General features: G+C 35.1%; 3 protein-coding genes across 3 annotated transcripts; all 3 read right to left on the reverse strand.

Annotated features, from left to right (window-relative positions):
- Positions 1-2095: 2095 nt before the first annotated feature.
- On the reverse strand, positions 2096-4929 carry LOC133307536 (nascent polypeptide-associated complex subunit alpha-like protein 2). The gene is made up of 4 exons (XM_061508058.1): positions 4744-4929; positions 4466-4580; positions 2763-2881; positions 2096-2685 (listed from the first exon to the last, which is right to left on the reverse strand). The coding sequence occupies exons 1-4, from the start codon at positions 4846-4848 to the stop codon at positions 2335-2337; spliced, it is 690 nt and encodes a 229-aa protein (XP_061364042.1). The 5' UTR covers positions 4849-4929; the 3' UTR covers positions 2096-2334.
- Positions 4930-7601: 2672 nt separating this feature from the next.
- On the reverse strand, positions 7602-11838 carry LOC133307531 (RPM1 interacting protein 13-like). The gene is made up of 3 exons (XM_061508054.1): positions 11530-11838; positions 7909-7995; positions 7602-7808 (listed from the first exon to the last, which is right to left on the reverse strand). Exons 1-3 carry the CDS (start codon positions 11836-11838, stop codon positions 7671-7673), a joined length of 534 nt encoding a protein of 177 aa, XP_061364038.1. The 3' UTR covers positions 7602-7670.
- Positions 11839-21530: 9692 nt separating this feature from the next.
- Positions 21531-22449, reverse strand: LOC133307557 (RPM1 interacting protein 13-like). The gene is made up of 3 exons (XM_061508085.1): positions 22201-22449; positions 21884-21970; positions 21531-21797 (listed from the first exon to the last, which is right to left on the reverse strand). The coding sequence occupies exons 1-3, from the start codon at positions 22447-22449 to the stop codon at positions 21672-21674; spliced, it is 462 nt and encodes a 153-aa protein (XP_061364069.1). The 3' UTR covers positions 21531-21671.
- Positions 22450-24262: the final 1813 nt, after the last annotated feature.

Consider the following 24262-nt stretch of genomic DNA (forward strand, 5'->3'; position numbering starts at 1 on the left):
CAATACTCTTGGGGTATACCTGGCAAACGCACCCATGCCGCAACCTTGTGTATATTGGCTTTGTCCGGATCAAAGCAAGGCTCCCATTTTCTGGTAGCAAGATAATGGCCCAAGATGACCCAGGGACTTCCCGTAATGGCTAGGTTAAGGTCTTCAAGGCTACTGAATCTCACTGAGTAAAACTCGTTACCAAGGTCCGCTACCGTTATGCTTCCCGCTTTCGCCCACAAGGTTTCCAACCTCTTCTTCATGAACCCGACCCCAACTTTCTTCCCTAGCAACTTCACAATCAGAGCATTTTTCCAACGTTGTCTCATCCTAGCACGAGCTTCTTTGCTGCTCCTAATCTCCACAGAATCATCCTCCCTTACCACTGTCTGAAAACCCCACTCCGAGATCTCACCCATGCAAGGGCCCAAGGGCTCCAGATCTGGTTCATCCTCTACGATTAGCCAGGTTAATGCATCTCCTGACACACTATTCTCCACTCCTGTTACATCTGCAAATGATTGCTGCTTCTCGATCCCCGGAGTACCAGACTGATACTCCTTCACCGTCTCCCTCATACGAGCTTCAGCTGGAATCTCCTCACCATTTTTAGTTCGCTTCGTGCTTCTTCTCGACATAGACAAAAGAACATTGGTACCAAAATGCTCCTCTCCCATAGAGAAAAAGAAAGAAAAAACTTCAAAGAGAAAAACTCTGTATGAACCCTAACATACAGAAAAAAATCGAGCGCGTGGAATCACTCGTCTAACCCATTTCCATGTTTTTTTTTATAAACATCATTTTAACCAAAACTTTAAGATATTATATGAGATTTAATTAATTATTTTATATTTTGTGTATCTCTCTAAAATTTGTTTCAACCAAGTGGATATTCTAACTGATTTTGCTTGGTTTGAGGGCAAGGCTGTGAGGTTAGGGCTTGACCTCTTGAGTGCTTGAGTTGTTGAACGGTGGAGGTGTCAAACGGTAGGTGACCTCCAAACGATGGTGAGTCGCTATCAACGGTTGTTCTGTGCCTCTGTGTCTCTCCGTTGCTTTAATGCCGAAACTCTTTATCCCTTTGTGTCTATTTGTTGGCCTCAATCTATTAAGTATTGAATCGTCCATCAGAGTGAGCACAGTTAGTTAAAAATTAGGCTCATGACCTAGAAGGACGTGAGTTCAAATTGTGCTGGCTGATAAGATATTGATATTTAATCCCACCTAAACTTTTATCTACTAAAAGAAAGTGATGAAACCTATTGAATCTTGAAAGTGTTTCCGTGGATTTGGAATGCTTTCTTTTTCTATTGGAATCCTTAATTCATGGATTTGGTCCGTTGAAAGTGTTAAAACGTGTTCTGTCTTGAGATAATTTTTGCGAATGGGACTTAATTTTTTTTATTTGTGATTTTGAAATGATTTAATTTTATTTATAAGGTACTCACTTATTTGTTATTATGCTATTATGGTCCTCTGTATTGCATGACATTCATTGTATATACCATGGTATTCATTTATTATGATATTCTTTCATATTTTACAGTAAATCCTCTGAATTTATAACTTAAGCCAATGAAAATGATTAGTACTATGATATAATGTATTCCAGACTATCCCGGTCCTGCAACATATACTTGATAAGAACCTTCAGGTGCACCATCCCAAAAACTAGCTCAATGAGTAAGTGTGTCTAAGATCTTATAAATCCCACATTAGGTAAGAAAAATGTTTTAACTAAATTAATACGTCGATCCAACACAAAATACATGTAACTGATTGGACATAGATGTCACCGCGTCAGAATATCTAATCCGTCTTTACGAAAAAGAAAATATTGCCCAAAAATAAAATTAATTCGTTTTTTTCTTCCCCACTAACACGAATCCGCCTAACATGACAACCTTGTTTTATTAAAAAGAAAAAACATGAACTGTATCAATCACAAATCTTTTTTCATTTTGAATTTTGAATTTTCTTGGTCGAACACTAACCGAATAGTACTTACCAAATTGCCTTCCGGTCAGCCATGGATATGGTAAATCATTAAGGCTCAACCGGACTACCTTTCATGCCGTCATATTTATCTGGCACAAAGAAATATGGATCATAGAAGGTTGTTTTGACAAAAAAAACAAAAACAAAACAAAATTAAACTGAACAAAACAATAATGTAATCATAATGACGCCCCAGAATTTTCGGAAAAAGCAACAAAATTATGAAGTAAACCCAAACATATAGACGCGGCTCACAAGTTGATATGGTATGACTACAGTAACTTGAACGATGAACTAGTACCAAATTCATTCCAAAAGAAAGAGATACAAATAAAACTTGAAGACCGATTAAGTAGTGAGCTCCATGATGGCACTGACAATGTCCCCGCCGTGAGTCTTGAGAGCCTTGACAGCCTTGCTTCTTGACACTCCGGCCTGTGTCATGACCAAATCAATGTCGTGGGGCTCCACATCAGTTTCATCAACCTCCTCTTCTTCCTCATCAACCGGTGCTCCTGGAGCTGCAGCATCTTGATCTGGTTTCGCCATTACAGATCCCATATCTGGCATCCTGAACTGCTGAGCAGCTTGATTCTGCAACTGAGAGCTCAAGTCCTCTATCTTAGCCTCCCCAAATATGACGTAGGTCTCAGAATTTGGACTCTTGAAGACATCAGGTTTTGAGATGAAAAAAAGAATCTAAGGCAGAAAACAATTGAGTAAGAAGCCACCCATGTTCCAGATAAATCAAACCCAGAACAATACACAAAACTAACATTTTTTGTTCTCTTGATTGTGACCCTACTAACGCCAGTGACAGGTTTCAGTCCGAGCTTCAACATTGCTTTCCGACTCTTCTTCTCACTTCTGCTCTGCTTTGAACCGTCAGAAGCACCTGCATCTCAAAGTCCAATAAAACAGATCTATGAACAAGAAGATCAACAGATAACAAGTCAAACAAATGTAATACAGCATAGATATGATTGCTACAACAGAGAACAAGTGCATAATACATTGATATTTTTTTAGGTAAAGCCTCTTAATCCTAAAATTTGTGACAGTTACTTACTTACCAATATTGCCTCTACAGAGCACATTGTTAACAAAAAAGCTCAATACTACATAAGAATCATAAGCACAGAAAAGTAGTAGCTGAATATAGTCAACATTTGAAGTCGATCGTTAAAAAAAAGAATCCCAAATATCATAATAGTTGTGTAAGAAAGAGCTCAGTGACAAAATCAGCGTAGTCAATGACTCAAGAAGGGTCGTCCCTCTTGCTGATTGAGGTGCTTCCAATTTGGTGAGGCCCTCGCCATAGGTGCACCTTTCAAGTTAGGCAAGGCATTTGCCTCTAGATATAGCTGATAACTATAGAAAGCAAACAAAACATAACAAAAAGCCCAAGCATCTGGCTCGTTAACTATGAAGCTAGAAGGGGTATCAGAATGTTAAAAAAAAAAACTAGTCCAACAATCTTTGGGACTTAGCAGCAACCAGCTTAGGATTTAGTTGATTGAATATTTGTTTTATTTATACCACAAATGTAATTCTCGAGTAATTATTTATATGGAAAATTAATGTAAAATGGACAAATATTTTAGTGATTTCTTTTTTTTTTCAATGTTAACATCTTTCTTCAGTGAGACGTGCCCTTTTTGGCATACGTTGCCTAAGGGCATTAAGAACTTAATATACCCCAGCACCTTTTGCCGAAGCCAACTAGGATAAAATTCTCAGATTTACATTGAATGATTATCTTAACAACGTGATAAATTTGGACCTCAGCAACAAATGAACCTAGCTCGTATTTCCCTTTCATGCCTAAGCACATAAATGTCAATCAGTCGAGTAACAACTACTTAACTTTTGCCAAGTCTCCTTTTAACTCATTTTATTTCCTACTATACTATATGCAGACAATCAATATACCTCAATCCACAGTCCATTATCGCTGAGACAGTCATTGTTAATTAAGACGAAAAGGGTACCTTCAAACCCACATGAAAAATACTGCTTTTAATTTAGACATCAAAGATCAACAGCCAAGGAAAAATAAATATATAAATGACAGCCAAAAGATGAAGCAAGTATTCAATTTGAACATTAACCGTGAGTCAACAATTACCATTTCTATATATGAAGATTTATGATTAGAGATCTTATGGTTGCTCCAGTAAGATAAAATTAAGCCAAGCTATTTGTCAGTTTGATTAAAATAAATAGGTATCAAAATTCATCTATATACGAGTTAGATCTCATGGGTAGATACAAAACTCTACCCAAAACCCTAGGAAGACGTAAACCCATTAATCAAAGGTTGTTACTGATAAGAACCATTGAATGTATGTATTATTAATAATAACACAAATTAAATAACAAACACCCATTTTTGTTAGATTAGACGTGAACAAAAGAAAACGTAGTGAAGTGAAATTAGAGCGGGGAAACAACTAGAGGACGAAGAAAAAGGGAAGACCTAGAGCACCGTCTTCCTTGTCATCATCGTCGTCATCGTCATCGTCTTCTTCATCGTCATCGGCTTCATCTCTGTCATCATCCTTCACGTCCTCAACAACGGGAGCATCGTCCTCCTGACAAAAAAATAGCATCACGCACACACACACAAATGAGACACCAAACCAAACCACGATTGAAACGAATCAAATCCAATCCAATTAACCCATAGACAAAAGCACAATCGAAAGTTTCAAAATTAAAAATAATAATAGTAATAAATAAATAAGGAACAAGTACCTGCGGGTGATGTTTCTTTTTGAGGGTTGCTTCATCAACAGAGGGAAGTTGTTGCTCTGGTTCAACCTCAGGGACTGCTGCGTCAACAACGGGACCTGGAGACATAGCTGTTTCTGAGTTGTGAGAGGTTTGAGGTTTCACTTCAGAGTATAGATTGTAGAAAGATAGGGATAGGGATAGATAACACTCTTTCTGCTACTTGTTCCGCCTCAAGTGTTTTCATTTTCACTCTTATTGGGCCATGTCGTTTTTGGGCCCAGGTTACCACCACTTAACTTAATCCATTCTCTCTCTATATATATATCTCGCTTTTTTCTATAGGCGATGTAGATAAGATAACTTATTTACACTGAATCCAAAATGACGTTGTTTTGAGGTAGAAATCAAGGTATTTTTGTAATTATAATTTATTTCAGGATTATAATAATATTTTTCATTATAATTTTTTAATTTTTCAATCCAAAACGACGTTGTTTTGAGAGCAAATGTAGATAACTTATCTACATTCACTTTTATATATGAGGCAGGATCCTTTGACACCGGTGTCAAAAGATCCTACCTCTTATATATATATATATACTGAATTGCACCGTGTTTAAACTATCTCTTTGCTTGAGTATACAAGTGGAATACTATGTAAATTCATTTCCATATGCAGAGGTGGAGATGGTGTTTAAACTATCTCTTTACTTGAGTACAAGTGGAATACTATGTAAATTCATTTCCATATGCAGAGGTGGAGATGGAGGATCAGTGGCATATCTATGTTGTCTAATTAAAAAAAAAAATCATATATTGATGTATGTAGTTGGTATCTTCTTCAAATAATTTAAACTTTAACATAATTTTTTTAGTTATTGAAAAATTTAACATGAGGATGAGCATTTGAGCAACCTCCTAATATTATAAGAATAACACCAAAAAAAATTGTTAATGTAGGGATACACGAAATGATGATTTTTTTTTTTTTTTTTTTTTACTTAAGTGTGGGTAACTGCCCCCAAACAACAAGATTGACGGGAATTAATAATACAAAAAAAAAAAAAAAACAAATAGAAGTTAAGTATGCACTAAATAGTAAACTAAGACCCGCCGGTAAGGTAGAAAAATTCATCCAAATCTTTCTTTGGATGAGGGGAATATTAAGGGTCATATTAGATTAGGATTTTAAAAGATTCTTTTAAGATAAAAAAAATTATAGATTTTAAAAGACTATCTAGAATTATAAAGACTTTTTTTAAAAAAAATAATTTACAATCAAAATTCTATAAAATTAAATTTTACAGAATTTTAATAGAATTTTTGAAATTTAAAGGACGATTTATAAATTTTCAAAAAATCATATGAATTTTTAATAAACATTCAAAATTGTTTTCATGTCTCTAACATATTCCTTTTTGTCAAAAGTTTTACAAGATTGAAATTTAGATAACACATAGTGGCCCTCCATATCAAGAGTCATTCCATTTTGAAAGTTACCGAATTATGGTATAGGAATGCCATTCTAATCGATATTGATCCAATTTCGTAAAACTATCATTCAGTGTATAAAATATAGCATTCTTCAGAACAATACTTGTAAAGGCACAAACAAGTGTACACAGAGTGTTTGATCGCCCCAAAAATGTACTTCAGGGTTACCATAACTGCCATCTCAATTTTTTGGTTTCTTTTTCCTATGATTATTTTCTCAAAAAGAATGTTTAGTGTTTGCTTAAGTCCGAGCTTCATTTAACTATAAAATATATTTGCATTTTTTCTCTAGTTCTTTAGTTTACCAGCACTAGTCTAGTATAACAGTTTCTGTAGAAGGTTGCACATTTGTTTTTTTAATATATTTTCTTTAATTTGTCTTTAAAAAAATAAAATATAAAATCTCTGCCCCAGCTGATTTATCTTGGTTGTTTGTTTCCAATTCCAAGAATAACAAGGTTACAACCTCAAAGAATGAGGTTTCAGGCCCCAACCCAACAACACTCCGCTCCTGAAAAGAACGATACATCATCTTCACTTTGGAGTTTAATTATATATGTACTTTGGCAAGTGATATATGTGTTGGTTTGCTTGTTGAATACTTGTCGGTTTTTTTTTCCTCTTATCATTGCATATAGTATTCAAATTCATTCTTGTGGGAGAAAAAAAAAATTGCATTCAAATATAGACTCACTAACCTCTACTTTTGCTAGCCTTTGCTCATGTAGTCATGTTAAGGCTCATCTAATATTGAACACTACGATTGTCCACCAATTAGTGAACATAGCTGCACGCATTCTTGCTTGGTGGTTTACATGGCACATTAAGTTACAGCAGGAAACATAGGCATCCTTCTTCTAGTGAAGTAAACAGTTGCACGTAAAAAGTTGAGTGTGAAAAATAGTAATTACAAAAAGAACTCTTCAAGAATCTGAAATAAACTCTAAACAATTTCTGATCATTCTTCATGAAGGATCCAACAGATCCAGTAGTAACATCTCATGCTACTCGAAATATCGAACATTCCCCTAACCCTAAAAAATGAGAGATTATACTTACTACCTCTTTTTCTTAGTACTTTTTATTACTAAATCTTAACAGTTGATTTCCATCAATCTAACGGTTATAATTTATTGGGTCATACTTATTAATTTTTAATAAATTATAATCATTAGATTGACGGAAATCAACAGTTAAGATTTGGTAGTAAGAAGTAGTAAGAAAAATAGGTAATAAGTATAACCTCTCCCTCCCAAAATTACAAGATATTTACCACCTAAAAATTGGTCATTTGAGTTACCCAAAAAGAAGCTACAAGATTTGTTAATTATCAACGGAGCATGGACTATAGTACCCACAACAATACCAAATTCTAAGTGTGAATTTGACAGCTTAATATATACATTATTTTTGTTTCAAAATACCATTTGACTCTTCCAGTACTAATCAAGTAATCAGCAATTGCCGGTGAGGAGGAGCCCCTGTTGTTTCCTCATATTCCTCTGATTCTTCCAGTAACTAACACTCTCTGCATTGCAATGCTGGGTCCAGTACAAACAGGGAGCAGCCGAATCACAAACATAACAGTAGCACTGCATTCAAGCCAAATATTATTGTCACAAAGGTAATGCGGAGGGAAATCCACAAGACTTGCACACATAATTGTATATATAAGACATCAAGTTTCATTACCATTTCACAATAGCTCTGATGAGGCGTGGTCTTGAAAGGAAACTTTAGACAGAGATGTCTTGAGTGCGGGTAATCTCTGCAAGCTACCTATTTCACATTATCTTCAATCAGGAATATGACTTTTTTGAGAATAAAAAACACAAATTGCTAAATAGATTGGGATTTGGGGTCAATACTATGAGATTGACCTATTGTCCAATAATAAAAATGACATTATAACTACTCTCTTTAAATGAAATTGAAAAGTGAAAACCAACCAGGTGGTTTCAATTTTACATTTACTTCTCTTCCAAGCATATAGCAATATTTGTCGAAAAGATCAGTTTTTTTTTTCCCCCATTACTTTACTTCTTTTCCCAATAATTTTCCCAGAAAGATGCGTGTGAGTGTGTAGTATATGTCCATCCACGTATATTAATGCCAAGCAAGTGACCCCAAAATCAAATGTGCTTCCATCAAACTTCAAAACACAAAAGTTGATGAAATCGAAATAAATGTTGGTGAGTCGAAGAACCCATCAGGAAAATCTAGGGATTTAAAAAGTGTTGAAAATAGAAATTGAAATTGAAATGTTGTTCCTAGAGATAGGAACGAGTTTGTTTATTTGTTGCTTACTGTTAGGAGGTTAGCATATTTGTAGAGTTAGTTTCCTGATTTTGTGGCTTAGTTGTTAAACGCCATTTGTATATAAACACCTCATTTCAGAGGTATGACTACGATGAATAGTATTCACATAATAGAGAATTCATTTTAACATGGTATCAGTTTGTTATTGATCCAGGCACCACATCGTTTTTTTTTCTTTTTTTCCTCAACCTACCCGAACCGTACCTCTCCTAACCGACCCGACGTTTTTTCCCTTACCCGAATCCTATCTCAATATCCCTTCTTCTTCTTCATGGAAATCCCTCCCCTCACCGACACCAGACTCCTCTGCCATGGTCACCCGTTCTCCTTCGACGCATCCCTCTTCCAAGCCTCGCAAAGATTCCTCCTCTGGAAAACCACTGATTTGCTCTCACTGTGGTGATTCGGGACACTCCAAGTCCAGATGCTATGAAGTCATTGGATACCCCGATTGGTGGGACTTCACCAAAAGGCCTCGACGGAAAGTCACATCCAAAGCTCTGCAATCCTCATCCGAAGGTGAATCTTCTGCATCTCCTCAAGCTCATGCTGTCTACGAAGGTATATTAGGTAATCACCTTGCTTTCTCTGCTCACTCTAGAAATAGCTCATGGATTATTGATACTGGAGCATCGGATCATATGATCCGAGATGCCTCTGCCTTGCGACAATGCTCTCCTTGCAGTAAAACAACCATTACCACTGCTAATGGTGGCTCTGCCCCCATCACTGGTCAGGGCACCATTTCTCTGACCCCATCTCTTACTCTCACTTCTGTCCTCGTGGTCCCTTCCTTGGATTTCAATTTAATTTCTGTAAGTCAACTAACATCACAACTTCATTGATCTGTGATTTTTTGGCCCACATTTTGTGAGTTTCAGGACGTCCGAACACAGGAGATTCTTGGCTATGGTGTTAGACATGGCAACCTCTACTTCTTGGACCTCCATCATGATCCTCATTCGAAGCCTCTGACCTCTGCTACCAGAATCTCTGACTCCACTCCTCCTGCAGCTTCAACTCCGGATTCCAACCAGTCCAAAATCTGGCTCTGGCATACACGGCTTGGACATCTCTCCTTCATTTCCCTTAAAAAGTTATTTCCAAATCTATTTTCTAGGTGCAACCCATCCTCTTTTAAGTGTTCTGTCTGTGAAATGGCAAAAAGCCATCGCATTTCGTATTATCCCAGCCCCAATAAGAGTTGTATCCCCTTTCAAGTTATTCATTCAGATGTATGGGGACCTTCTAAGGTTCCCTCCCTCTCTCATTCTCATTACTATGTATCTTTCATTGATGAATGTACTCGCATGGTTTGGATTTCACTTTTTAGAAATAAAACTGAAGTCTTTTCTTTGTTTCAGCAATTTCATAGCATGGTTCAAAAACAATTTAATAGCTCCATCCAAATATTTCAATCAGATAATGGCCTTGAGTACAAAAATAAACCATTCTCTGACTTTCTCCTCTCTAAAGGAATCAAACACCAAACATCTTGCACCTATACACCTCAGCAGAATGGTTTCGCCGAAAGGAGAAATAGACAGTTATTAGAAGTGGTAAGAGCCTCATTATTTGGCATGATTGTCCCCTCATCCTATTGGGGAGAGGCAGTCCTCTCTGCTGCCTACATCATCAACCGAACCCCATCCAGTGCACTGAACTTCCTCACCCATCAACAGAAACTTGAATCCTATTTCTCTATTCCTCATGGAACCTAGGGTCTTCGGTTGCACTGTCTACATTCATGTGCCTAAACCACTGCGAAATAAACTTGAACCTTGTGCAAAAAAATGCATCTTTGTAGGCTATTCTGATCTCCAAAAAGGTTACCGTTGTTATGATCCCATTTCAAAAAAATTACATGTCACTCTTGAAGTATCTTTTCGGGAATCCGAGGCCTTCTATTCAGGGGGAGTCATCAACCCTTCTTCTCAGGGGGAGATTCAACAGATCAGAGAAGAAGATTCCTACTTCCCAGTCACCATAACACCTACACCAATTGCAGAACCTCCTACACCAGCAAATCCCACCACTGCAGAACCTCCTACACCCAAAGGACAACCATGTCTATCACCCATAACCGAATCTCCTGCTATGGACAGCCCCGAAGAACAAACATAAATTATCACTGAGGTAATTACTAATCCTAGTCCACAAAATTTAACTCCGGAAATACAAGTCAGAAGGTCAGAAAGACAAAATAAAGGTATACCCCGAACCTTGTATGAACCAGACCCGAGTACAAAAGTTAAATACCCCATTAGCAATTTTGTGTCATCCCATAGGCTCTCTGGATCATATGCTCTAATGGTTGATCAATTGTCTACTATAGCTATTCCTAACAGTGTGCAGGAAGCATTGGAAAATCCTAAATGGAAGGAAGCAGAATTCAGAGGAATGTCATATGGCATTTGTGAGTTAGTTTGGGTCAGAAACATACTTGCTGACTTAGGAATTAGATATAATCAGCCCATGAAACTTTTTTGTGACAACAAGGCTGCTGTGGAAATTGCACACAATCCAGTTCAGCATGATAGAACTAAACATGTTGAAGTGGATAGGCATTTTATTAAAGAAAAGTTAGATAATCAAGAGATCCAGATACCTCATGTTCGATGAGACGACCAGCTTGCAGATGTCCTGACAAAAGGTGTCTCTTTAAAGGTATTTAAAAAACTTATTGACAAGTTGGGCATGACTGATATCCATGTACCAACTTGAGTGGGAGTGTTGAAAATAGAAATTGAAATTGAAATGTTGTTCCTAGAGATAGGAACGAGTTTGTTTATTTGTTGCTTACTGTTAGGAGGTTAGCATATTTGTAGAGTTAGTTTCCTGATTTTGTGGCTTAGTTGTTAAAGGCCATTTGTATATAAACACCTCATTTCAGAGGTACGACTACGATGAATAGTATTCACATAATAGAGAATTCATTTTAACAAAAAGAAAGCAGAGGAAAAAACCCTAAACTCGAAGAATGGAGGGTTGTACCTTGCCCTTTTCAGCAATAACAGAGAGATCATCGTCATCGTTGTTGCGAGCAGAAGCAGGGTTCTTCTTGTTTTCCAACAAGGGAACAGGCTCGGAAGGGTCAAATCCTAGGATGAAGCAGTCCTCAGTTTCCTCGAAACGCTTCATGTCGTTGATTTTTTTCAGACAAACTATGGCCCTGATTGGGCTATCGTCCCGTGGTTGTAGGGAAGAAGGGATTGGAGCTTTGCGAACGGTCTTCTCCACTTTACCATATTTAATGGGCGTTTTCATGTTACCTTCTTCCGTTTTCTTCTTTTTCGCAACCATGGGAAGTGTGCTTTTTCGTCGCCTAGATCGAATCCCAATTCCCACCTACGTTTCAATGGCGAATCGAGGATCGACGATCACCAACTAGCACGGTCGATATACGCTGCAGTGGAATAGAGAGAGTCGCGATCAATCATCATTTTCAAAATACGCTAATTCGAAATATGACCGTTTAATGATGTATTTTGAATTAGGATTTTAAAAGATTTTTTTTTAGAGATAGAGAATTTTATAAATTTTAAATATTATTTGGAATCGAATGGATTTTAAAGATTTTTTTAAAAGATATTTTTATAATCAAAATTTTTAAGATTAAATTTTAAAGAATTTTATAGAATTTATAAAATTTAAAAGGACAATTTGGATATATAAAATTTTAAAAAATATGAATTTTTAACAAATATTTAAAATAATAAGAGTCAATAAAAAATGTAACGATATTAATAAAAAAAAATTAAAACTTAATATAATTTTCTCAATCAGTTACACATAATGTAAATTTCAATAAACTTTCAAAACTACTAAGCAACAGCTCTCCACGTATCTAAAGTTATACTAGTTCTCTATGCATTAGATTTTTTTTGTTTTTGTTGAAAATTATCTTCTTCCTTTGGTATCAGAGTTATGCATATATGATTATAAGACCTAATTTTTTTATTTATTAAAATAATTCTAAAGTTGCATATAGAACTTAAAGTTTATGATAAAATTTCGTTTGGATTTTTTTGCAATCGATCTTAGAAACTTTGGGAATTTTGTTTTACGATAAAAGTTTTCTTACTATATATCATATACATGTTTTTATTTAATAAAGGAAAATTATGAATTTGAATTTCTGGGTTTCATTACATGAAAGTTTAAAAAATTTCTGAAATTATTTTCAATTGATACATGGAAACTTTAAATTGCTTTAGGACTTTTGAAAACAAGTTTTTAGTTATCTATTGATACAAAAATTATTTGAAATCGTTTCTTACAGCTAAGGAATTTCGTTTATAAATGTATTGTTACGAAATATAAGTTTTACATTATAAAAGTTTCAATCTTTCTTTAAACTGATCTTGTTTCATTCATGTAAAACAAAAATTGGTTTAAGGGTTTTAGTTCTCCAGTTATTTTTTCACTGTTTTATGTTGTTTTTAATACAAATATTATACATTTTTGTGCCAAAAAAAATCGTGAACCATAATTTGAAAAATCTTTTTTTTAAACTTCCAAAACCTCTCAACAATATGTTGTTTTGAGATAGATTATATTATAATCTTCTTCGTTTGTTGTTTCTGCGATGGGTTATATTATAATCTTGTTGGTTTGTTGTTTCTGAGTTGTTTTGAGATGAAATTCGCTCAAAAATTTGCTTGAGTTTTGACGAAGCTCTCATGGCGAAACACGATTTTGAGCGGGTCAGTCAACCCACCAAAGGAAGAAAAAAACACTGAAATAGAGAAATCTCAAGAAATCCTAGGGTTAGCCGGTTAGGGTGAGATTGTGAGAGAAACATCTTATTTATATTTCTCACTAAAAAGTCTCATAAAATTTACACTAGTAGAAAATTCATTAAAATCGTATGATTTTTTAATAACACAATATTATTTTTCCTTTGTTTAAAATCCTAATTGAATACTAACGGACTCTAAAATAATATTTTAAAATCTTAATAAAATATCACATGATTTTTTTTTAATCCCTTGAAATCCTAATTGAAGAGCAATGAATTTTTTATTTAAAAATTATCCATTAAAATCATTTAAAATCTCAATCTAATATCCCTTCTTACTTTTTATATAAAGATAGAGATCACTGACAAGAGATAACGCTCAACTGAACTCAAACTTGTTATTTGAAGATTATTATAAATATGTTTATTTTATGTTATTCGTAGATTTGAATTTTGCAATTGGTAATCAGCTGGGTGGTCAAAGTAATCAAAGCACATGCTTTTATTAACAGTTTTTTTTTTTATAAAAAATAATCAACTTACATCGATATATAAATAAAAAATTTATATTTAACTTTAATCATTATTTTATTTATGAGGAAAATATTTCTACAATTACTGCAGATAAATTATCTGCATTTATTTTTAAAATAACTTCGTTTTGGTATTGAAATCTTAAAAAATTATAAGTATAAAGACTATTATAATTCTGAAATAAATTAAAATTATAAAACACTATGATTTCTGCTCCAAAACGACGTCGTATTGGGCTTACTGTAGATAACTTATCTGCATTAACTGCCGAACCCTTTATTTAAATATAACTTAATATTAAAAATATAATTTATAATTTTCATTTCTTATATATAGAAAACCGTAAATATCTACCATCCAACCGACTCACATTGATTAAAATGGGTCAGATATCTAGATTATGTGATCGAGTAGATAGAAGTGATAATTTTGTCTCAATCAATAAATTTTAAATTTTCCAACTCGAATTGGCTAATTCTCCTATTTTATTTTAAATTTTGTCAATGAATTATATTTTAATATTTTTTATTTTGAAATAAATTAATATTTTTAAAAACCATAAATCAAATAATAAAAAAAATATCTTAGAAAAACTCATATTTTTTAAAAAAATGTTAGAATTTATTTTTTCAATTTTAAAAATATATATTATATTATCGAATACAAAAATAAATCAAATTGTTGTATATTAATTTTATATAAATATTATAATAAACATGCTTTAACCAATAACTTATCGACATCGTGTAAATGTTTCTAATTCCCATCAAGGTGTCAAAAAGCCATGTTTAGAGCATAATTTTTCTAGTAACCCGACCTTTACATTACTCGATAGGAATGTGCATGGAGCATTTCGTAATCGGTTTCGACAAAAATCGAATTGATCCGAATTTAAATGATTTGATTTTTAAACCGAACCTATTTTTAAAAAAAAAAAACAGTTTTTAATTTTCCAAATCGATTTGAAATCGGTTCCAAAACCGGTTTATGGTTCATAACCGGTTTTGATTTAAAATCGATTTTAATTCAAAACTGCTTTTAAATCAAAACCGGTTATGAACCATAAACCGGTTATCAACTTCAAAACCAGTTTATAACATAATTTTTATGGTTATGTATAATTTCAAAGACAATGGTCACATAATCTCAAAATACAAATAATTTCCTCATTCTATCTTCACACAACACTCTCAATCAACATAAACGAAAGAATCAAATTCCAAAACCTTTGTGCCTTCTTCTTAACCTTGAAGCTTTGTTTCAAAGTTCACGTGTGGAACCTCAATAACAAATTAACCATGAGCATTCTTCAAAATAGCAACAACTCTTCTACACAGGTTCACGTGTGGAACAACACCAAAGAAAACTTAGCCCCACTGCACTCAATTCCTCCCCCCAAAAGCATTCTTCGAAACTCCAACTCCCACTCCAAATTCGCAAAGAACAAAAACAAGCATTTTGCTTCAAAGTTCACAGAACCAAAAACGAAACAAAACGTTGTCGTTTCACGAAGAAGGTATGTAAAACAGTTTGGTTATAAATAACTATGGATAACCAAATATTTTTATGATTTGGTAAATAACCAGTTTATAAAATAAAATGCAGTTTGGTATGAAAGTGGTTTTTAAAAATAATCAATTTTTTAAATGTGGAGTAGTTTGATTATGGATTGATTTGGTTCTTTTGGATATATTGAACACCCCTGATCGGAACAGGTTTTTACAACTGGGCCGATCATGTGATCTTCCTCTACACAGCTTGTAACCGTCTTGGGTCAGAGCATCTTGCAGTTGGGCCGCTTTATCCCATGAGTCTTCAATGGAACGCGATGGGGGGTGTACCTGCAAGACACTCTGACACTCAAGTCAGATTTGGTTCAAGCAGGTTTTATTATGTAGAAGAAGATAATGTACCTTGTGGTTAATACATGTATTTATAATGGAGAGATGAGCGGCTTGAGAGATGTTACTTAGTGATCAGGTTTGCTTTGTCTTGGAGGCAAAGTAATAGAGCTTCCATGTTTAATGTTGAGGAGCTTGATAAGGCCATTAATATTGTGCAGCTTGATGGCTGTCATGAGCTTGCTGCTATAGAGGTGTCTTTGTTGTCATAAATATTGTGCAGCTTGGAGAGATGGGTTTGCAACCTTCATTGACTATGAGCTTTCTTAATAGTAAAGACTTTTAGTTTGGGCCTTGTATTTTGATAATATATATCCAGATCAGAAGCCCCCAGCTCGTTGCTTATGCTGAGAGCATGAGTAGTGAGATGTATAAATTTGCGAGATGACATATCAATTTATCAACCTGGAAAATGCATTGCGCTTGGTCCTTTATCTGGAACTATGGTCTGTACTTTGTATGGGTGCTTGAGAGCTGTATATTTGGATCCTGCATTTTGATACAATTCATAATTCGTAGTTCATAAAGTTGGCATACCTTGTGAATGTTTTGGGGCTTGATGTTGCTGAATATGTAGCGAAAAGTGTCGCGCTTTGGATGAAGTTTTAACCAATTAAGGTGTTACCTTCCCTTAGCTTTTTTTGATTGGAGGATCTTTTAGGGGGATCCTTTGTAATTGGAGGATCCTTTATGAGGGATCCTTTTAATTGGAGGATCCTTATGAGGGGTTATTTTAATTGGAGGATCCTTATGAGGGATTCTTTTAATTGGAGGATCCTTATAAGGGATCCTTATAATTGGAGGATCCTTATGAGGGATCCTTTTAATTTGGAGGATCCTTATGAGGGATCCTTTTAATTGGAGGATCCTTATGAGGGATCCTTGTAATTGGAGAATCCTTATGAAGGATCCTTGTGCTTGGAGGATCCTTATGAGGGATCCTTTTAATTGGAGGATCCTTATGAGGGATCCTTTTGCTTGGAGGATCCTTATGAGCGATCCTTTTGCTTGGAGGATCCTTATGGGGGATCCTTTTAATTGGAGGATCCTTATGAGAGATCCTTTTGCTTGGAGGATCCTTATGAGGGATCCTTTTATTTTCTTCATTGCGCTTTAACTTGGAGGACTTTTCCTCTGTTTGGTGAGACCTGTAATTTCCATAGATCTCACAGAATAATAACATTATATCATGGAGATGATAATTGTAACAAGATCATGTTAAAATAATAATGTTGTTGATAGGAAATGTAGCATTTGTTTTTGAGTTTGTCTGTGTTTCACGCGAGATTTTTGTCTTCGTCTTTTAGCAGTCATGGAGCCCTGCAATCTCTTATGGATTTCACAATAGAAGTAGTTAAGATACCTCAAGATAAGGGCATATAAATCAGATAAACTTTTCTGAGTCTATCTGCATTCTCAGTGAGATTAATATCTTCACTGTTCATGGTCCCTGCAACTTTCATGAGTTTCGTAACAAAGACATAAGATTGTCAAAATAAGTTATATATGTGATGATTTGTATAGTGTGAGCATCCTGCAAGTTTATGTAATCTCACAAGAAGAATGATCTTCAATAATGATTTAAGCATTCATGATACCTGTAGTCAGTAAATGGTACATCTCAGTGGTCTGGAATTTTATGAAACGAAAGCGGATGGCGATATATTGGCCTATGTCTTGGTCCCATCGTGCATTAATCAACATCGCGCCATGTCATTTTGTAAGTAGTACAAATACTACAGGCATTATAATCAAATATATGCTGGGTCTCGCAAACTTTATCTAATCAAATATATTTGTAAGCAAAATATATGTTGGCACGATGCTTCGAGGAGTCTTATGTCGTGAGTTGTCACTGCGGAAACAAAACTGTATAGACAGTAGTTCCAGATTGTTAAGTTAATATATGTAACTTACATGCTTCCACCCTGTATCGAGCGAACAAATACTTCCATAACCTTGGTTGTGACACATGTAAGGTCATCGCTATGGTACTTTGAGTTGGGTAAAATATGCCTTCCTGTATGAGGGAGTTCCTTGAGATGCTACAACAGTACTTGAGATATAAACCTTCTTGATGTTTTTAAAATTGTTTGGTTTGTTGCTCTCACAAGTCATAATCGCGCAACATCTGGGAATAATATAAATCATGCACACATATATGGGAGATGTAATGGTTTTGGTAAAGAATCATATAAACTTTTCCAACTCATATTTTCACATGAATTTTCCAGATGATAAGAGAAAGCAGCAAACGAAGCTCGATGATTCGGGCACGTGCACTGATAAGAGATGAAGACGAAAACCTATATGTGTAGCTATATTCATCTATGTACTATTCCTTCAATTTAATTTGCAACTACTAAATTTGTACGGAACTTTGGCACCAGCTCTTGGCGATTTGTCTTAAATGGAGTTTTTGAACTATATGTGGAACAATGTAACTAGGAACTCTCAGCAAAAGAAATTGGTAGTCTTAAATCTTTGCAACTATCGCTCCTGAATGGAAATAAATCAACAGGTTCACTGCCATAAGAGCTTGGCTACCTTTCGGTTCTGGATTTATATATAAATCCATAGCGCGATACTATGGTACCGTATATTACAAGGATTGGTAGGTACTGTATATTATGAGGAAACTGCATATATCTTGCCAAAGATGTATGTTGGCGCGATGCTACGAGGAGAAGCACACATCTAGTAGGTACAAACGTGTTGTAATACCATGGAAACGAAGCTATATAAACTGCAGGTGCAAACGCGGTATATCATCATGTATAAGCTCTATCAGCATGTAGAAGCATGCGCGCGTTATATAAACAATCTCAGATTCATGTATAAGCCTGTGATGAAGATAGATGAGGCATATGTGTCGGGTGATGGAGATAGATGAGGCATGTGGCATCACCATGAACCTTGTAAAATATGGTTCATTTCTATACCTCCTTTTCTGTGCCGGGAGTTATGCATCGCGCAAGAATTCTTCAGGCCATAAAGTATACCTGACTATATATATATATATTGAGCAGGGACCTTATCGCGCTGAACATGTAAACATGAGTTTTTGGTAATAGGTAAACTTGATGTTAATATACAGACAACACGTAAGCATAGACCTTGTGCGTGTCCCCAAGCATGTTTTGTTTGGAATTTTAGCATGACGTTTGGACACGTAAAACTCATGTATCATCTGATCTTAAGATGTCCTAAGGCGGTACCCATAGATCTATTTACTAGCTATTGCATGGATACTTTGGTCATCTTGCTTACTGATGTAGATATCGCGATGGTGCGATCTTGAAACCTTGGCGCAACCTTGGCGGATAAGTCGGTGACATATATGTGACCGGCACGCGATGTAGTTTCTCCAAATTGTTTTATCCATCTTCTTCTTCAAATGGATAAAATACAACCTTGGTGGACATCTCGCGACATGCAGGGTGGTCTTGGATAAAAATAAAAACTGGAAGGTTTTATGATAACAACCCCACCTAAATTGTTGCAAGGAAGTTGCTTGCCTTCATCTATACTGCGCAAGGAGATTCATGGGTTATGCATAATAACCAATATTCTGCGTAGTTTTATTCCACCTTCGCGCATGTTTTTTATTCCATGTAGAAATATGATTTTCTAATATTTCGTGGATAGAGCCTTGCTGCATGCGCGACGACCCAAACAAGTATTGGTTATTCCATGTAGGAAGGAAGCTATAATGTAGAGAGAGATAGCGATAATATAGTTTGCAATATTTATAAATTACTAATTAGATAAAGATATTAAAATATCCTTAATCCATATTTTGCAATACGTCATGTAATACGTATTAGCTAGTCTTATCCAAAGGCGGCACCGTTGTATTTTGCGGTAAGGCACCGCCCTGTCAGAAACCAAACCAATCCCAGCCTGATGTGATGAGGTGAGTGGGGATAGCCATCAAAAGTAACTTATTACCACAGTTTATGCCTCATCTTTAAGAAGCCCATACTACTACTAGAAAAGTAGTATTTTTATTATAAAAAGTAATACAGGGTCGGTGCTTATCAAAGCGCGATGAAGATCAAAAAGACGAAGCAAGAGGATGCCTCTTTTTTCATATGTCTTTGAGAAGTTGTATCATGGACAGCATATGGCAGATTAATAGCATTTTTTATATAAAAGAGCAGGTCGCTATAATTGGAAGGTGTGTTTTCAATTTGGTTATATGTTGAACTTGAAGGGGCGTGCGTGGCAATTGCCTAGGCTAGGCTCACGAATTATAGCTTATGTCTTTTCTTGTGTGGCTCTAATTTCAAGTTGGACCAAATAGTATCACTTTCCTCACAAGTTGACAAGCCAATACCCAATGATCAGACTACATGCAACCCTTGTAAACAAGTCTTGATATCAATAAGTCTTGCATCGCGCGCTCAATATATGGGCATCGCGCATCTCTTTTCCTAGACCCCTGTTGCCATTTTTTATTGTAAGTAGTACAAATACTTCTTTCTAATAGAAGTACTAATGGAGTGTCGGCTTATTACTAATCAAACGATTTTTATCGTATAGACTTTTATCACTTATCCAAACAAGGAGATAAGCATTGCGCAAGGATACTTTGGATTCACAAGCCACGTACTAGCATCGCGCTATGATACTCTGGATGAGTATTATCATTACCGGGATGACTAACATCTTTACATAATGAATGAAATTCAATAACTACTGGTAAATAAAGAGATCAAGGCAGATAGCATGTACCTTTTTTGGGGTAGGAATTGAAGTTTACCTTTTCCCCCATACGGCGCCAATGATCGGAACAGGTTTATACAACTGAGTCGATCATGTGATCTTCCTCTACACAGCCTGTAACCGTCTTGGGTCAGAGCATCTTGCAGTTGGGCCCATGGGTCTTCAATGGAACGCGATGAGGGGTGTACCTGCAAGACACTCTGAAGCTCAAGTCAGATTTGGTTCAAGCAAGTTTTATTATGTAGAAGAAGATAATGTACCTTGTGGTTAATACATGTATTTATAGTGGAGAGATGAGCAGCTTGAGAGATGTTACTTAGTGATCAGGTTTGCTTTGTCTTGGAGGCAAAGTAATAGAGCTGCCATGTTTAATGTTGAGGAGCTTGATGAGATAAGGCCATTAATATTGTACAGCTTGATGGCTGTCATGAGCTTGCTGCTATAGAGGTGTCTTTGTTGTCATAAATATTGTGCAGCTTGGAGAGATGAGTTTGCAGCCTTCATTGACTATGAGCTTTCTTAGTAGTAAAGGCTTCTAGTTTGAGCCTTGTATTTTGATAATATATATCCAGATCAACCCCTATTACCCGACACCGGAAAGAGTTAGTGTTTGTTTGGATCATCTCTTTTTTTAAGTTAGAAGTTATTTATAAACATATGTTAGGTCAAACAAGCTTTGAGAAAAACTCTTACAATGAAAAGCTCTTTTTTTTATAATAAACAAAAAAAGTAAAAGTTCCTCCTAAGAGTTTTTTTTAAGCTCTTATCTATTTTTCTTGAATTGTGTATTTTTTTTGTAAATTAAGAGCTATAAAAATAGAGAGAGATAATTTTATTGAAATATGTGCTTTTAAATAAGCTTTAAACTAATTTTTTTATCTAATTATCAAACAGTTTTTAACTCTCTTTTTTTCAAAAAATTTTTTTTTTTAACTTCAAACTTATAAGTATTTTCTAATTTAAAAATAAGATAATCCAAACAATCTCTAAATTATCAAGTCGCCGTTCCAAAACTACGACTAAGCAATTACATTGATTATTCGAGTCACCCTAAGATAAGCTATCATGGCACATTTCCTTCACCAGATAGCATGACTACATAACATGTGATAAAGTATAACACAAAAACAAAATTCCAACTTGATTTTCTGTATCCCGTTCCCACATGTCATTCCAATTTCCAATTGTGGACAGCAACATCAAACAAGAGTTTATTATAATTATTATTTTCATCAGTCGGACTCTTTTCCAAGTTTCTTCATATCCCTCTGGTCCTTCCAGTAATCACCACCATCTGCACCACAGTGTTGGGTCCAGTACTTACAAGGGGCAGCTGAATCACATGCATAACAGTAACACTGCATTCGACCAAAGATTTCACAACAAGTTAGTTGACAAAGGCAATGGGTGGTGACCAATAGAGAAGGGTAACTCCAATCATTACCATTTCACAATAGCTCTCATGAGGTGTTGAACTGAACGGAAATTTAAGACACATGTGTCTTGAATGCGGGTAATCTCTGCAAGCTACCTATAAATATTTCTCAACATAAACATTCACCAGCACAACTCAGAATAAAGTTCTACAACAACCCATTTGAGTCTGAAACAGACATTGCTAGAACCAAATAAAGAATGGCAAACGATTAATCTAAAAATGAAATCTTTACCCTTCCCTTTCCCTCCAACAAAAGAAGAAGAAGGAAAAACTATATGTAACGAGTTTTGTAGGGAAAAATGGAAGTTGTATTTAGCATTTACCGGACCCTTTTCAGCAACAATGGAGAGATCAGCGGCATCATCATCGTCATGGTTATTCTTGTTGTCCAACGAAAGTTTGGATAGGGGAAGCGACTCAGATGGGTCGAACTCTAAGATGAAGCACTCCTCGGTTTCCTCGAAACGTTTCATGTCCTCTTTTCTCTTCAGACAAACTATGTTCCTGATTGGGGTCTCCTCTTTTGGCGAAGAAAGGACTGAACTTTTCTCATCCTCATTTTTCTCTCCCATTTTTTTCTTGCTTTCTTCCCTTCACCGTTTGGCTGCCAAGAAACTGGACCTAAGAAATTCCTGGACTCTCGAACAACACATAAATTCCAAATTCGGAATCTCAAATGACCCTTCGCGTCCCCTCATCCAAACGACGTCGTTGCAGCTGGGCAGATCCTTAAAAGCCCCGAGCATTGAAACTCATTTTCTTTTGAATGTTTATTTTTTTTTTGTTTTGGGCCCAATACTAACATGGTAAAAAACAAAAAACCCAAAGAAGAACATATCCATCTATCTATCTAGATTCCATTATTTCAATGTGCTTATATTCTAAATAAAGATCCTAATTTAAAGCGACCCATATTTCAATGTGCTCATATTGGCAGTTTATGTTGCAGCTTGAAAACTGAGCCTATCAGAATTAGGTGCCCAAGACTGTTGCAAGCATTGGCAGTTTATAAACAGTTTTCCAACTTTGATACAAAATTGAAAACTTTGACTGTGTGTTTACCCCACTTGCTTGATTTGTTAAAAGATGGGTGCAACCGAATTCATAAATTAATGTTGTACAAAATGGATACAATCATGTTACGTTGGTACTTGAGTGAGTTAATGGTGATAAGAGAGTAGAGAAAAAAATATAAGAATAGAAAGTTGAGTAAATACTTTTTTGGGTCCCTAAGAAAAAGCACGGTCCTCACTTTAGTTCCTTACAAAAATAAATTAGTCAGTTAATCTCTAACAAATTCAAAGTGTACCCATTTTAGTCCTTTCGAGGGATTAATATGGGTCTTTTTTGAATTTGTAAGGGACCACGATTTTAACTAAATGGGTCCACTTTGAATTTGTTAGGGACTAACTGACTAATTTATTTTTGTAAGGGACTAAAATGGGGACCGTATTTTTTGTTAGGGACTAAAAATAGTATTTACTCTAGAAAATTACACAATCATCACCGATGATTTAATTATTAATGGTTAAGATCTTTCCACATGACATAATCATTTTAAATTATATATGAGAAGATCTATTTTCATGTTTTTTTAGAGATATAGACTTGTTTTATATAGTGTATATATTAGGCGTTTTATACTTCTCCTGTCACTGTAAGGAAAAAAAATTGTAATAACAATAAGATACGGTTCTGTATTCTGATGTGTTTTTTTAAAAAAATTAATAATAAAAAATGAGATCCACTTGTGTTTGTTGTACCTAATAAAATTTTGGAGGAACACCACATGCAAAGCCCCTGTATTAGTGTTCTAATATTATGTACTCGTACTTTAGGACTTATCAAGCTTGAATCAACTGTGCTCCCTTTTTCGTATGTGGGGTCAAACATGAATAAGAAACTTGAAGTTGGTGGAAAGTTGGTGAAGGATGTAAAATTTGTTCTAAAATTTATTTGGGCTTATCAAAGCTAGTAGATGACGGGTGTACTTTCAGAACAAGGATCGGGCCACTCATACTTTTCTTCCGCTAATTTCAGTTTAACATCATCTCTTCTGAAAATTAGGTCAGATGTTACCCCCTGATGTGGGCATACTACCATTCCAATTAGGGATAGAATTTGTCAATTAAATAGGGGATGGGCTAAAGTACTTTACCAATTGCTAAAATTAATTTAATGGGAAGTTTAATTTGTATAGGGGTAAGTGTTAAATTCAATTATAAAAAATGGTAATTTAAAATTTAATGACGTTTTTCTTAAAAAGGAAATTAATGATAAATATTTATGACCTCAATTTTTTTTTTGGAAGCCTCATTTTCTCTTCCTTTAACTAATGAATGAATATCAAATTATTTAAAAAAAAAAAAAAAAAAAACTGTGAAA

This window comes from Gastrolobium bilobum, unplaced genomic scaffold (assembly GCF_033153095.1).
Source record: "Gastrolobium bilobum isolate Gb01-03AN ecotype WA unplaced genomic scaffold, APGP_CSIRO_Gbil_v1 utg2307, whole genome shotgun sequence".
Classification (NCBI taxonomy): Eukaryota; Viridiplantae; Streptophyta; class Magnoliopsida; order Fabales; family Fabaceae; genus Gastrolobium; species Gastrolobium bilobum.

Coding starts and splice junctions, on each gene's coding strand:
- LOC133307536 (XM_061508058.1), bottom strand. CDS start 4,848: ATGTCTCCAGGTCCCGTTGTTGACGCAGCAGTCCCTGAGGTTGAACCA. Junction 4,581..4,743: donor AAAAGAAACATCACCCGCAG/GTACTTGTTCCT, acceptor TTTTTTTGTCAG/GAGGACGATGCTCCCGTTGT. Junction 2,882..4,465: donor CAAGGAAGACGGTGCTCTAG/GTCTTCCCTTTT, acceptor TTTGAGATGCAG/GTGCTTCTGACGGTTCAAAG.
- LOC133307531 (XM_061508054.1), bottom strand. CDS start 11,838: ATGGTTGCGAAAAAGAAGAAAACGGAAGAAGGTAACATGAAAACGCCC. Junction 7,996..11,529: donor TTATTGCTGAAAAGGGCAAG/GTACAACCCTCC, acceptor AATGTGAAATAG/GTAGCTTGCAGAGATTACCC. Junction 7,809..7,908: donor ATCAGAGCTATTGTGAAATG/GTAATGAAACTT, acceptor GCTTGAATGCAG/TGCTACTGTTATGTTTGTGA.
- LOC133307557 (XM_061508085.1), bottom strand. CDS start 22,449: ATGGGAGAGAAAAATGAGGATGAGAAAAGTTCAGTCCTTTCTTCGCCA. Junction 21,971..22,200: donor TTGTTGCTGAAAAGGGTCCG/GTAAATGCTAAA, acceptor AAATATTTATAG/GTAGCTTGCAGAGATTACCC. Junction 21,798..21,883: donor ATGAGAGCTATTGTGAAATG/GTAATGATTGGA, acceptor GGTCGAATGCAG/TGTTACTGTTATGCATGTGA.